The sequence below is a fragment of the Carlito syrichta genome, unplaced genomic scaffold, assembly GCF_000164805.1.
Source record: "Carlito syrichta isolate Samal-C Ts95f unplaced genomic scaffold, Tarsius_syrichta-2.0.1 Scaffold288359, whole genome shotgun sequence".
NCBI classification, from domain to species: Eukaryota; Metazoa; Chordata; class Mammalia; order Primates; family Tarsiidae; genus Carlito; species Carlito syrichta.
Genome location: NW_007232455.1, coordinates 29,059 through 41,257, shown reverse-complemented (window position 1 = coordinate 41,257; position 12,199 = coordinate 29,059). Strand labels below are relative to the sequence as shown.

General features: G+C 57.4%; 1 protein-coding gene across 1 annotated transcript in view; it reads right to left on the bottom strand.

Annotated features, from left to right (window-relative positions):
• Window positions 1-12,199, bottom strand: part of MMEL1 (membrane metalloendopeptidase like 1) — a 31,431-nt gene that overhangs the window by 5,171 nt on the left and 14,061 nt on the right. Inside the window, exons 4-14 of the mRNA XM_008053667.1 lie at window positions 12,152-12,191; window positions 10,938-11,099; window positions 10,490-10,570; window positions 9,663-9,758; window positions 8,972-9,090; window positions 8,039-8,104; window positions 6,622-6,756; window positions 6,459-6,548; window positions 1,918-2,054; window positions 1,496-1,589; window positions 127-255 (exon numbers count right to left, since the gene is read on the bottom strand). Of these exons, the coding sequence (XP_008051858.1) occupies window positions 127-255; window positions 1,496-1,589; window positions 1,918-2,054; window positions 6,459-6,548; window positions 6,622-6,756; window positions 8,039-8,104; window positions 8,972-9,090; window positions 9,663-9,758; window positions 10,490-10,570; window positions 10,938-11,099; window positions 12,152-12,191 (1,149 nt within the window). The remainder of the gene's footprint in view (window positions 1-126; window positions 256-1,495; window positions 1,590-1,917; window positions 2,055-6,458; window positions 6,549-6,621; window positions 6,757-8,038; window positions 8,105-8,971; window positions 9,091-9,662; window positions 9,759-10,489; window positions 10,571-10,937; window positions 11,100-12,151; window positions 12,192-12,199) is intronic.

Genomic DNA, 12,199 nt, shown 5'->3' with positions numbered 1-12,199 from the left:
CAATTGAAGGCTCCCTAGGCACCACAGAGCAGATGCCTCTGCGAGGGGCGGGGGGAAGGCATCCCGGGGCAGGGTCAGTGTCCCCAGGGTAGGTGCCCTGGCATGGACACACGCAGGACCACCCACCATGGTCTTGCTATCTCTGGGGAACGCCTCCTTGACATAGAGGGAGCCCACGGCGCTCTCCATGTTGCTGTTGACGTAGCTCACGCACTCACGCCAACGCACCTCCTCCGCAGTCGTGCCATACAGTGCCTGGTGGGTTCGTTTGTTCATTCATTTGTTCTGCCACATCTACCAGCACCTGCTTCCCAGCAGGCCTTGTTTGGGGCCCTGGGTTTGTGGGCGAGCAGACCCCCTCCCCAGTCTCAGGTGCCCAGGGTCCAGTGGAGGGCGGGGATCACCTTGGAGACTCTGCCCTGGGTGCTGACCATGGGTGTGGAAGGACGGGTGTGCGGTTTTGAGTGGGGGCTCCCTGGACTGGGAGCTGGGCCTTCGCCCTGGGGAGCTGGGGTTCTTCTTTGCCCCCACCGTCACCACCTCGACCTGTTAGGCTAGCTTGCACTTGGTCCCACCCCGGTACACAGGGCTGGCGTTGACCTCCGGCAAGGCCTGGGCCACATCCGGCTCCCAGGGCCCACTGCCCTGTTGTGGAAGTGGCTGCAAGAACCCCTGCTTATCCATCCTCAGGGACACAAGACTCTTGGCCCCAGACTCAGGCCCGCCAGGGAGCGCTTTTCACACCTGGGCCTGGGGTTTGCTGCCATCCAGGAAAGGGAGGTGGCCCGTTCTCTCTTCCCAGAGTTCCTGGACTCAGCACCCTGAAGCTTGGCTATAGATGTCAAAAGGGGTGCTGACTTGCCCGAGCTGCTTCTCCCTGGTCTCCTTACCCATCCCACAACTCCAGCAAAGACCCCGGCCTCCCTCTGTCCCTCACCCCGTACCCAATCCTCCGCCAACGGTCGTCAACATCTCTCCTGCATCCATCGTCTGCCAATGCCCTGGCCCAACCCCATCACCTGGCTGGGTGACCTCCACTCTGGCCCCACCCCCTGGAGCAGCCAGCAGGACCACACAAGTGGGAAATCTCTGCTCCTGACTCCTCAGTGCATGTAATGCAGCCCAGATGCCCAGATGTGCTGCCCACGGCCCTCCTCTCCTTCTTGTCCCCTGCAGGGCCCCCATCCGGCCTCCTGCTCCTGCCTCTTCTGCCTTGAGCTGATTCTGTTCCCTGGAAGTCACACTCACACCCCACCTGTCTCTTTATGCCTTGGAGGTCCCCAGTGTCACCCCTGGAGCAGTTCTCTCTGCTGGTCCCCCTCATACCACACTGGGGGTTTTGACAGCATACTTCTGCCTGTGGTCTGCTTCCTGGCTCTGACCCCAGTGTAGACCTCAGTTCCCAGCCCACCCCATATGCTCCCCGTCACTGAGTGAATGGATGATGGGTCAGGCTCTGGGCCGGGCAGGAGCCTTCTCTGCCAGCCTCACTTACCTTGTGGTAGTTCATCTGCATGTCCTTGAACCTCTGACTCAGGCTGCCAATGCGATCCAGCACCAGGCGCCAGACCAGATAGTTCTGCATGGTCCTGGGGGAAGAGCAGGTGAATGGTATTTGCTGGGGGATATGTGGAGAGATATGGTTTGGGGCCCTTGGTCAGCAGGTTCTACCCCAAACAGGGTTCTGGGCACTGGTGCAAGCCTACAGGACAACAGCCTCTGGGTTCAGCCTGTCTGCCCCAGAAGGCTGAGATGCCTCTCTAACCTGAGGCCCCACTGGCCACCTTGGTCTAACCCTGCATGTTTCTTGCCCCTGAGGGTGGATGCTGGGTGATGTCCTCTTCTGGGCAGGAGCTCAGGATGGGGGAGGGAGTGGGGCAAGATGCTGGGGCCTGCTGGGCCTTCACTGGGCCTCACCTGGCTGAGTAGACATTGATGATACTTTCAAGATTCTGCAGGTAGGGGATGCCATAGACTACTACTTCCTCATCTGGCAGCAACTCAATTTTGACAGAGGATAGAACCGTTTGTATGAAGAGAGTCCAGTTAAATCCCTGGGGAAAGAAGGGGTGGGGGGAAAGGGGGCGAGGCAGTCTCAGAAACCCAGCCCCCCTGAAGAATATGCAAGGATAAGCAAGAAAGTGCAGTCAGGGAGAGGTGTGTGGCATCACTACAGAGCTGACAGACTGGAAGGATATGGAGAGCATGCCCATGTATTGGAAAACCCAAGTACGATGGGCACATCCTAGAAAAACACAACTGTGCATGAATGACAAAAGAAGAAACAGAAAATAGGAATACTCTTAATTTTTTTTTTTGAGTTGGAGTCTCACTCAGCTGCCCAGACTGTAGTGCAGTGGTCGCTCCCGGCCACCACAACCTCGACCTGCTGGGCTCCGGCGATCCTTCCGCCTCAGCCTTCCAAGTAGCTGGAACTGCAGGCATGCGCTACCATGCCTGGTTAATTTTATTTTGATTTATTGTAGAGATGAGGTCTCGCCAAGTTGGCCAGGCGGGTCTCGAACCCGCGGGCTCAGGCAATTCACTCACCTCGGCCTCCCAAAGCGTGGGATTACAGGCTGAGTCACTGAGTCCGGCCAGTAGGAATACTTTTGTTGGTGGAATCAACGAAATCTTTGATTTGAAATATTACACGAATAGCCTTCCAGGCTATCTGGCTTTACCAGTGATTCTCTCTGATATTTGAGGAAAATACACTGCCAAACTTACTGCAACTTTCCAGAGCAGAGAAAATGCTTTTCAACTTGAATTTTGAGGCCAGGAATAAGCATAATACCAAAATAAGGGCACGATTAAAAAAGATAATAAACCAGTCTCAATTATGTCACAGGTACAAGAATTCTAAGGAAAGCATTCACAAAGAGAATTTAGCCATACCTGTGTATGGTGCTAACACATCACAGTCCAATCAGATTTCTCAAGGAATACAAGTTTGGTATAACATTTGAAAATCAAATCAATCTAATTCACCATGAATAAAGGAGAAATCACATGGTAATTTTAACAGATGCAGAAAAGGCATTTCATAAAATCTGCCATCTATTCACGATAAAAACTCCTAGCAAGCTAAAAGTAGAAGGTAAGTGCTAGAATCTGATTAAGGGAACGTGGGAAACAGCAGCAACAACAGAAAAAATGCCACAGCTAATGTGCAGTTTAATGGAAAGATGCTGCCAGCTTTTCTTCTGGTCTTAGGAAAGAGACAGGATATGTTACCATGATCACAGCATTATGCTGGAAGTCCTCGGCAGTTCAATAGGACAAAAAAATGAAATGAAGTCAATAAGACTGAGAAAGAGAAAATAAAACTCATTTTTCATAAGTGATTTTGTGTGTAAAAATCTGTAAATGATCTACAGATAAGCTACCAGAGCCAGTAAGTGGATGGGGCCAAATCGCTATATTTACAAAGTCGGCCCTTCCATGTACTGGCAACAAACAAGAAAATTGCAAAGTGATTCAATTTACAATAACATAAATACCAAACATCTAGGAATATAGCTAATAAAATATGTGTAAGACCTTGAGATAGACGACTACAAAGTTCGTTGAGAAAAATTAGATAAAACAAATGGAAACATATGTGAGGGGGACTTCCTCCCAAAAAAGCAGAATTATCTTTTGGAGGGTGGGTCCCTTGTAGGACAGGCTTCCCTCGCTAGGTGAGTGTTCTAGGAACCCATCAGCATCCATGCACCAGCTAGCATTTTGGTGAGAGGTTGTGCTCAGCTTCAGGGAATTTTTTGGGAGATTCTTTCAATGTATTTGTCTGTTTCATTATGGGGGATTTATCAGTGCACCTGCCCACACTGTGCTGAGTGTTCAGCAGTTTTTGGCAAAAGACGGCATGACCCCTGTGCCCCGTCCTCCCTATTCACCTGATCTCACCCGGAGCAACTGTTTTTTGTTGTTTCCCTGGATGAAAAAAGTCTTCAACGGGAGACATTTTGCCAATATGGAAGAGGTGAAATAAAAAATGTCAGAAGCGTAAAAAGGCATCAAAATGAACAACAAAAAGTTGTTTTGAGCCATGGAAAAAGCATCTCAATAGGTGAATTGCATCAAAGGGAGAGTACTTTGAAGGTGACAAGTTTAAACATAGAAGAATAAACACACAATGTTTATAAACAAATTCCGGGGTTTGGGGTCCCCCTTGTATATATCAGGTTCATGGATGGGTGACTCAGCCTTGTAAAGGTGTCAATCCTTCCCATGTTGGTATGAAGACTCAAGGCAATCCCTGCCAGAATTCCAGCAGAGTGAGTGTGTGTGTGGAATTGGTGGGTAATTTCAAGTTTTATATGAAAACACGAAGGACCAAGAAAAATCAAGACACTCTGTGAGGACAAAGCTGTCAGATGTACTCTGGATAGCAAGATGCGTGGGGAAGCTACAATCCATGAAGGTGGCAAGTGCTTCTCCCACGGACACAGAAACCAGGGGGTGGAAGAGAGCCCAGCACGCAGACAGCACAGGTGATAGCACAAATGGCTCCAGGCCCAAGGATTCTTTACAACAAATGGTGCTGGATTAGCTGGAAATCTGGAAGGAAGAAACAGAATAATTCCCACATCTCATTGTATATTAAAACCTGACTCTGAATTGTACCCCACGTTAAAAAAAAAACTTCCCTGGTGGCACACACACACACACACACACACACACAAAGAAATCAACTCAGGGTGGATTGTAGGTCTAAACAACCCTGGGACAAGGAAGAGATCTCTTCATCAGAGCACAAAGAATGCCGTGAAGAGGAGATCACTACATCTTTGGTAGACTGACACGTTGGACCATTTAATAACCTCCTTTGGAGCAAAAGAAGCGTTATGAGGATAAGAAACCAAGCTGTCAAGTCAGGAAGATCTTGGAACACAAAATGACCATGAAGTCACATCCGAAATATATAAAGAACCCTAAACATGAAGTCCAGAAGAGGCAGGTAGCCCAGGCAGCGAGACCGGCAGACATTTCGCCAAGAGGATACCACTGGCTCAAGGACACAGAATAGTCTCAGCCTCGTGGCCTCAGACGTCAAACTGAACCCCGAGAAAACTCCACGACACATCCCTAAAACAGTGGATGAAAAGAATGGCCGTGGCCCAGCGCTGGCCAGGGGGTGTCACACGCAGCCATAAGTGATCTGTACAGCGGCTTCGGGAAAAGCACCATGCTTGGGCGTTGCTCCTAAGCTTGAACTGAACACATGCTCCTCCCACGGCCTGGCAGTTTGTGCCCTGGCAGGCACCCAGCAGGTGCCAGAACAGTGACATTACTCAGGGAAGGCCCAACGATGGTGGAACGGGGACAGAGATTGTGTCCTTCGAGGTGAAGACCATTCAGCCATCAAGATGTGTGAAGGACAGCAGGATGCCGTGGCGGGCAGAGCCTCGCCCATAGGCTGCAGAGGCCAGTGTGATGAGCAGCCGGGTGCCATCCAGGGGTGTCACTTGCTGGGGTGGGAGGCACCAGGGTGGAGGCTGCTTTGGGGAGGAAGACAGAGGCGGGGCTGGGAAGGGGTGTGCAGTGCTTCAGAAATGCCAGTAATGATTGAGGTCTTGGTGGTGTGGACATGCTCACTTTGTGCCGAGCCTGAATGTTATAAACCAGACACCCGAGCCCCAGGCTCCTGACGTTGCCCTGACCCTGCCCTGCCGTGTCCATGGTACCCTCAGGCCAGCCAAGGTCTCACTTCTTGAACCCAATCTGTTTGCAAGCCTGGTGGGTTCCACCTTCACAATAAACCCAGAGGCTGCCCCCTATGTCTGCTCCCACCTCGCCTGAGCCCCCTGATCCTTCCCACGCACCCTTTTAGCCCATGTCCTCCGCAGCCAGACCCTCCGCTCGTGAGCCAGGGCGCATGCTGCCATGCCCAGCCTGGGAGTCACTGCCTTGGCCCCGGATGGCTGCAGGGTTCCATTCTCTCCTAGATTTACAGTCCATAGGCCGCGTGGTGCGGCCGCCCACTACCCTCACTCACTCCTGCTTTCTGATGCAATGCCCCGCCCCCGCATCCTGGAACACACTTCTGAGACAAGCCTTAGTTTTGCTCCAGGATGGAGCCCGGCCCCACCGTGAGTCTGCTGGGGCTGAGGGAGCTGTGGGTGTCAGGCAGAAGCAGAAGGCAGAACCGCGTAAGAGGGCTCCGGGCAGGACTTGGAGTCTGCAGGCCCTGGAAGCAGCAGCCGCCCCAGAGCCTGTTTCCTGCTCAGAAGACGAGTCAGCCCAGCACCTCACAGCAGCGACTCTGTCCCAGGACGGCTGGAGGATCAGTGCCCATGCCACGTCACCCTGAGTGCCCTAATCTGGGCCATCAGATGGTGGCGCTCTGGATGGGGCGTTTTCCAGCGTCCATAAGAGGCACCGTGCCCTCTCTCTGCCTGCCTCTACAGAGCCCCGAGCCCTCCAGCGCAGCCTCTGCATGGGCTGGGCCTCACCTTCAGGGCGAACTCCCGCTGCAGCTCCTTCAGGCGCATCCTGTGGTACAGAGTGGTGATGTCGTGCCGCTCCTCCAAGGGTGCCGTGGCCTGCACCGAATGGTGGTCACCTGGGAGGTGGGCACCAGTCCCGGTCCCCGCCTACCCACCAGCCCTGCCTCACGTTGGCCAGGCGTGTCTCCAGCTCCAGCACCTGCGCCATCTCCGCCTGCACCAGGGGACTGTTCTCAGGGAGGTCCAGGTCCTTCCGCAGCATCGTGGCCACCGACACCATGAGCTCCAGGTAGGCCTCCCGCACCTGGGCCAAAGGATGCAGGATGGGGCTGGGCAGCCTCGGCTACCAGGACCCCCACGGTGCTCTCTGTGGGGTGGGGTGGGAATAAGACACAGAGTGGCCCCTGGGCGCCTATGCGCCAGCCTCAGCCAGCGGGGGTCAGGACACATGGAGCACTGCAGCGGGAGCATCTCAGATGTCCGTGCCCGGCTGGGCGCTGGAGACTGTGCCAGCCAATCCCGGAACAAGCTGGGGGGGGGGGTGCAGTAGGTGCCGTGGGCTGGGCCACACTCGTCCAGCTCTGGACCTGACTCCCTCCTACCTAGCATGGCATGAGCCCTCCTGGGGACTCCTGGGCCTCCAAATGAGACCTTCCTTGCAGGGCTGCTTGTACTCAACCTTGGAACTGCCTCTAAAGGTTGGTCAGAGGCAGTGCCTAGTGGAAGCCTGGAGCTGTTGGGTCAGGGCTGACTCAGGTCGTCCCACCCCAGTGCTCCTTGGCTCAGCAATGGAGTTGGGTCCTGAGGATGCTGGTCCCGGGGCCACCTTCCGTGTTCCCACCCTGACAGGGCTTCCCTGTTTCAGGCAGGGACCACAGGGGCTACCTCTTCACCCTGCTTGGCATCTGGCCGGCTGTTGCCTGGCCACTCTCAGTCAGTGCCGGACCTGACCCGACATGAGCTCTGAAGATTCACCAGTCCCTCCTGCTCTGGCTGGGGGCCCTTGGCCGGGCTCTGGAAGCCCTCCTGTCCCATACTGCAGCTGCTTTCTTTGGCCACACTATCATTTCTCCTGACCCCGCCCATCATTCAAAGTCCAGCCCATGGCCCACCTCCACTGGGAGCCCCTGAACTGCTTCTGGCACTGTGGGCCATTCAGGCCTCTCTGCTCTTCACACTCTGCTCTGGTGTCCGGTGCCCTCAGTCCCCACCTGTTCACCATCTTCCCTGGCCTCCACCCCACTAACTCTGGGCCTACCAGCCTCCAGGACCCTCCCGTGCAGCCCCTCCTCCCTCCTCTCTCCACAGAGTTCCCTGGTGAGGAGCAGGCTTAGCGCTCCTGCCTCGTCGGGCCTCCTGGGAGCCCCGCCAAGCAGGACCCCAGGCCTGGGTGGCAGTGCCTGCCCCATGGGGCTGTGCGTGTCCCGGGGTCTGGCTCAGGGTCCAGGGACGTTGGCGGGAACAGGTCCTGTCTGCATCTGCAGTCCTGTGCTGGGCTCCACGCAGGGCTCACCAGCTGGAGAGGAAGGGCTAGGGCCCCCAGGGGCCCTGGGTGCGGGGAGGGCTGGGTAGCAGAGCCCACTCACCTTCTGTTTTCTGTTCTCCTGGAAGTAGTACTCCCGGGCCGGCATGCCCAGGGTGGGCTGGTCTACCTGGAGACACAGAGGGCACGATCTAGGGCCGGGGCCGGGAGGCTGGCTGGGGGGGCAGTGACCCTTGCCCCCAGGACCGTGCCTGAGGGACACCTGGGGGAATGCTTGAGGGTGACCCGACCCAGGATCCCAGACCCTGCTCTGAGTGATGGGGGTGGGGGGTGGGGTAGCAGAGGACACCAGGCTGGACTTGGGAGAACCAGGGGGCTGAGGGGATACCAGGCGGTATTGGGGGAGACCTGGGGGCTGAGTGGATACCAGACTGGACTGGGGAGGGAACCTGAAGGTGGAGGGGACTCCAGGATGGGCTGTGGGGGACTGAGGAGTTGAGGGGATGCCAGGCTGGGCTTGGGGCACCAGGGGACTGAAGGGACACCACTCTGGACCTGGGGGCTGAGGAGACTCTAGGCTGGGCTGGGGGGCACTAGTGGCTGAGGGGATACCAGGCTGGAGTGGGGGACACCAGGCTGCCCGCAGGGCCTCACGGCACCCTCAGCCCCCTCAGAGCGGGGTGCACATCTCTCTCCTGTTTCTCTTTGGCCTCCAGTCTGTGACCAGTGGTGGCCCTTTGAGGTCAAGCCTCCTGCCCTGGTGGGAAAGGCCTTGCTGATCAAGGAACCAGCTACTCTGGCCAGAGCACGGGCCTTGTTGGGGCCACTGACTTGGCCAGAAGGCCCAACAGGAGCCCTGCTGGCAGCCCATCCTGGACCCACAGACGTGGCCGGGAGCAGGGAGCCTGGGCCCTAAGAACACCCCGGGGCTCCCGGCCCCTGGCCCATCCCCCCACTGTGCTTCCAGGCCCCTAGTCAGACACGGGCACCCACCACCCACCCCCGGTCTACCCCAGCCCCCAGACGCGGTGCGTACATAGATGATGTACTGACTGGAGTTCTGGTCATCGTTCCAGATGAAGAGGTCGATGAGGACATGCCTGTTGAACTGTGCATTCAGCAGGGCCAGCTGCTGCTCCAGCCCCCACCTGGGGCCTGAGGAGACAGCCCATGCTGGGAGGCCCGCTGGGCCCAGGGTCCCAGCCCAGCCCCTGTCAGACGGTGAATCTGGCCTCCTGAGCCAGGGACTCGGGGGCAGAGGGAACCCTGCCCAGCCCGGGGCTGAGTTGCTTGTGGGTCTTGGGGGCTATGGGATGGGAGATGCTGTCCCACCCTGGGCCCTGAGTGCAGCACTGTGTGGGGCTGCCAGCCACATGGGTGCTGCCCTGCTGAGCTAGACTTGGGCCAGGAGTGGGACGTGCTCAGAGCGGGGAGTCCTGGGGTGTGGGCCTGGGTCTGGGCATTGAGCCATCCCTAAGGTCCTAGGAGGGATGCCCCTCCGCAGGGCTGGGTGGGATCAGCCACAGGGATCCCATCCCAGTAGGCATGAGCCCCCTGGTGTGGGCAGGCACCAGCTCCTGGGACCCTGAGGTAGGCCCTGGCTGGGCTAGGCTCTTGGGGTGCCTGACAGCAGGCAGCTAGGGGCAGTGGGTGGGGGGGCATCGGCTCCAAGAGCCCAGACCTGGAGTTGTCTTTTGTGTGCGACTGCTGCCAGGCCCTGGCCTTACCTGCTGTCGTGTTCCAGTTGTCCGTGGCCACCGGCCAGCCTCCCACCACCTCCAGGATGTCCAGCAGGGGCTGAGAGTCTCGCTTCTCTATCATACCTGAGGAGGGACATCACGGTCACTCCCCAGACTCCTGGTGGCACAGACCTTCCTGTCACAGTGTTTGGCCATGGGGGGGGGCAGAAACCAAACTCGGCATGAAAGGTTACCAAAGACTGATAAACGCCCCCAGGACAGGAGAGCAGCGAGAAGGAGAGGCCAGAGGGTCACGAGCATGAGAAAGGAGTTGTGGCCGCAGGAGGAGGCTCAAAGCGACGGGTGGTCCTGACCAGGCTCAGAATAGGGTAGGGGCCTGAGGGGACCGGGCGGGGGAACCCTGAGGACTTGAACTCCCAGCATCACAGGGACTCAGGATGCTGACAGGTTGTGCCCCGGAGCTCAGTGGGGTAGAAGGGAGTGGAGTCATACACAAACACATATGTGCACACACACCTGCTAACATAGATACACGCACACAGTACACAAATTGACACATTCATATACTCACATGTATATGCATGCACAATACATACGCACATCATACACATATATACACATGCACACAATACACAAATACAGACACATACATACACGTCATATGTAGCTATGTGCACACATATACACATGCAAGGTGTATCCTTGCCCACAGGGAGCCCAGACCCAGTAGCCAGGAGGGGCCACCGCAGACTGACCCCTGGCATGAGTTCTGAGGGCACCCCCTCTCACCCCAGGGGCCGCTGTGAGGTCCTGGGTCTCCTGCCTCAGCCCCTTCCTGGCAGTCCCCCACTCACTCTTGTTCATGCAGGAGCGATACAGCCTTTTGGCCTTCTCCACGGCTGGTCGGTCCTTGGTGGTGGAATTCTCCAGCACCCCTGTGGGCACAGGAGGAGGCTGGACAGAGGCCCGGGGCAAAGCCTCCCCACCCCACAGCATTTGGGGAGCGGTGTCCCTTCCCTACCAGGTCAGTGCTCCCTCATCCCCACCCCATAGCACTCAGAGGGATGTCCCTCCTCACCCAGGCCAGAGGTCCCCACCCCTCCTGCAGTGCTCGGGAGAGGTGCCCCCAGCTGCTGGGCCTGCTCTTGGGGCTCCCTCTCCCTGCACCCTCTGGACAGAAGAGGAGGCAGAAACCGAGGAGGGCTCCCCGGGGGTGAGGCCCCGCCCACCTGACTCCAGCCCAGGGCTGTCCCTCCAGAGTGCACAGCCTCGCCCTGCAGCCCCAGCTATGGTTGCTCCCACCTTTGAGGATGACCTCCAGCTGGTGGCGAAGGACGTCGAAGACGCTGTACCACGAGTTGGTCTCAGGGATCACGTGACGCCGCAGCCAGCCTCCACACGCATACTGGTAGAAGTCATCACATGGCTCTTTGGATGGGTCCATGTTCTGGAGGATCCTGGCAGCTGCTTGTCCCGGGGGTGAAGAGGAAGAAGGGAGATGGGATTGGGGCGGCCCGAAAGCTGCCTCTCGGCCTCAGATAATCTCATCCCTGTGGTGGATCCAGTTGGGGCTGTGTGCTCTGGCAAAGTTAACCACCCTCTCTGGGCCACTGAGGTTGGTAGCAAGGGGGGTGCCACCCAACTGGTTTCAGGTGCTAGAGTCTCCACTTATCAACCACTGTCCTTGAACTCAGGGTGCCTCCAGCCTCATCTCTCTATCTGCAAATGTGGGGACTCCAGCAGGCTGGCTGGGGGACCGAGGCAGTGGGTGGAGGAGGGCTGCTCACAGGGGAGCTCAGTTAGCAGCCCTGCCCGTGGGTGGCACCCAGCACCTGGTTCTTGGTGGGCCTTTCTGCCCCAACTCTACCTGGAGCCCTTATATCAGTGTACCTGGTCCCTGGGGGTGGGGCAACTCTTTCTACTGGGGGTGTATCTTCAGGTGGAAGGGACAGTTTGTCCAGGAACCCAGGGTGTGCAGGGGACAGGCCCCCTGGTTCCCGGCTGCTCTCAGCTGGGATGGCCGGGCTGGACCCTCCACCCAGATTCCTCCCTCGAATTCTGTTCTTCCTGGCCTTGGCCTAGGCCCCCTTTGAAGCTGGGGCCTTCCTGACCCGACACAGGCAGGAAAACCATGGCCTGAGTTCCTTCATCAGCGACGTGACACCATGTGCACTAATAGAGCTTGCGCCCCCGAGTTCAGAGATCCCGGGGAGGAAACTTGAAGAGTGCATCCATTCTTTTGACCCTTATTTCTGGAAGTGCCAACAAGAGCCCCTGGGATTCTGGGTGGCTGGAGCGCTGTGGTCACAGGGCCTCGCCGCTGGAGGCGGGCTGGTGCACAGTGGGTGCCAAAGGCCAGGAAAGCACGAGTCCCCCCACCCCGCCACCAGTTCAGCCCACCCAGCCCTCCACCATGTCTCAGGCTGCCCCTTTGGCCTTGGGCAGGGCCTGTGCCAGCATCAGCAGAAACCCCAGCCCTGCGCAAGGCGGTGGAAGGCCTGGGAAGTGGGGCTCACCTGCCATCACGCAGCCGGGGGTGGTGCAGACCTCGTCCACCTTCCGGG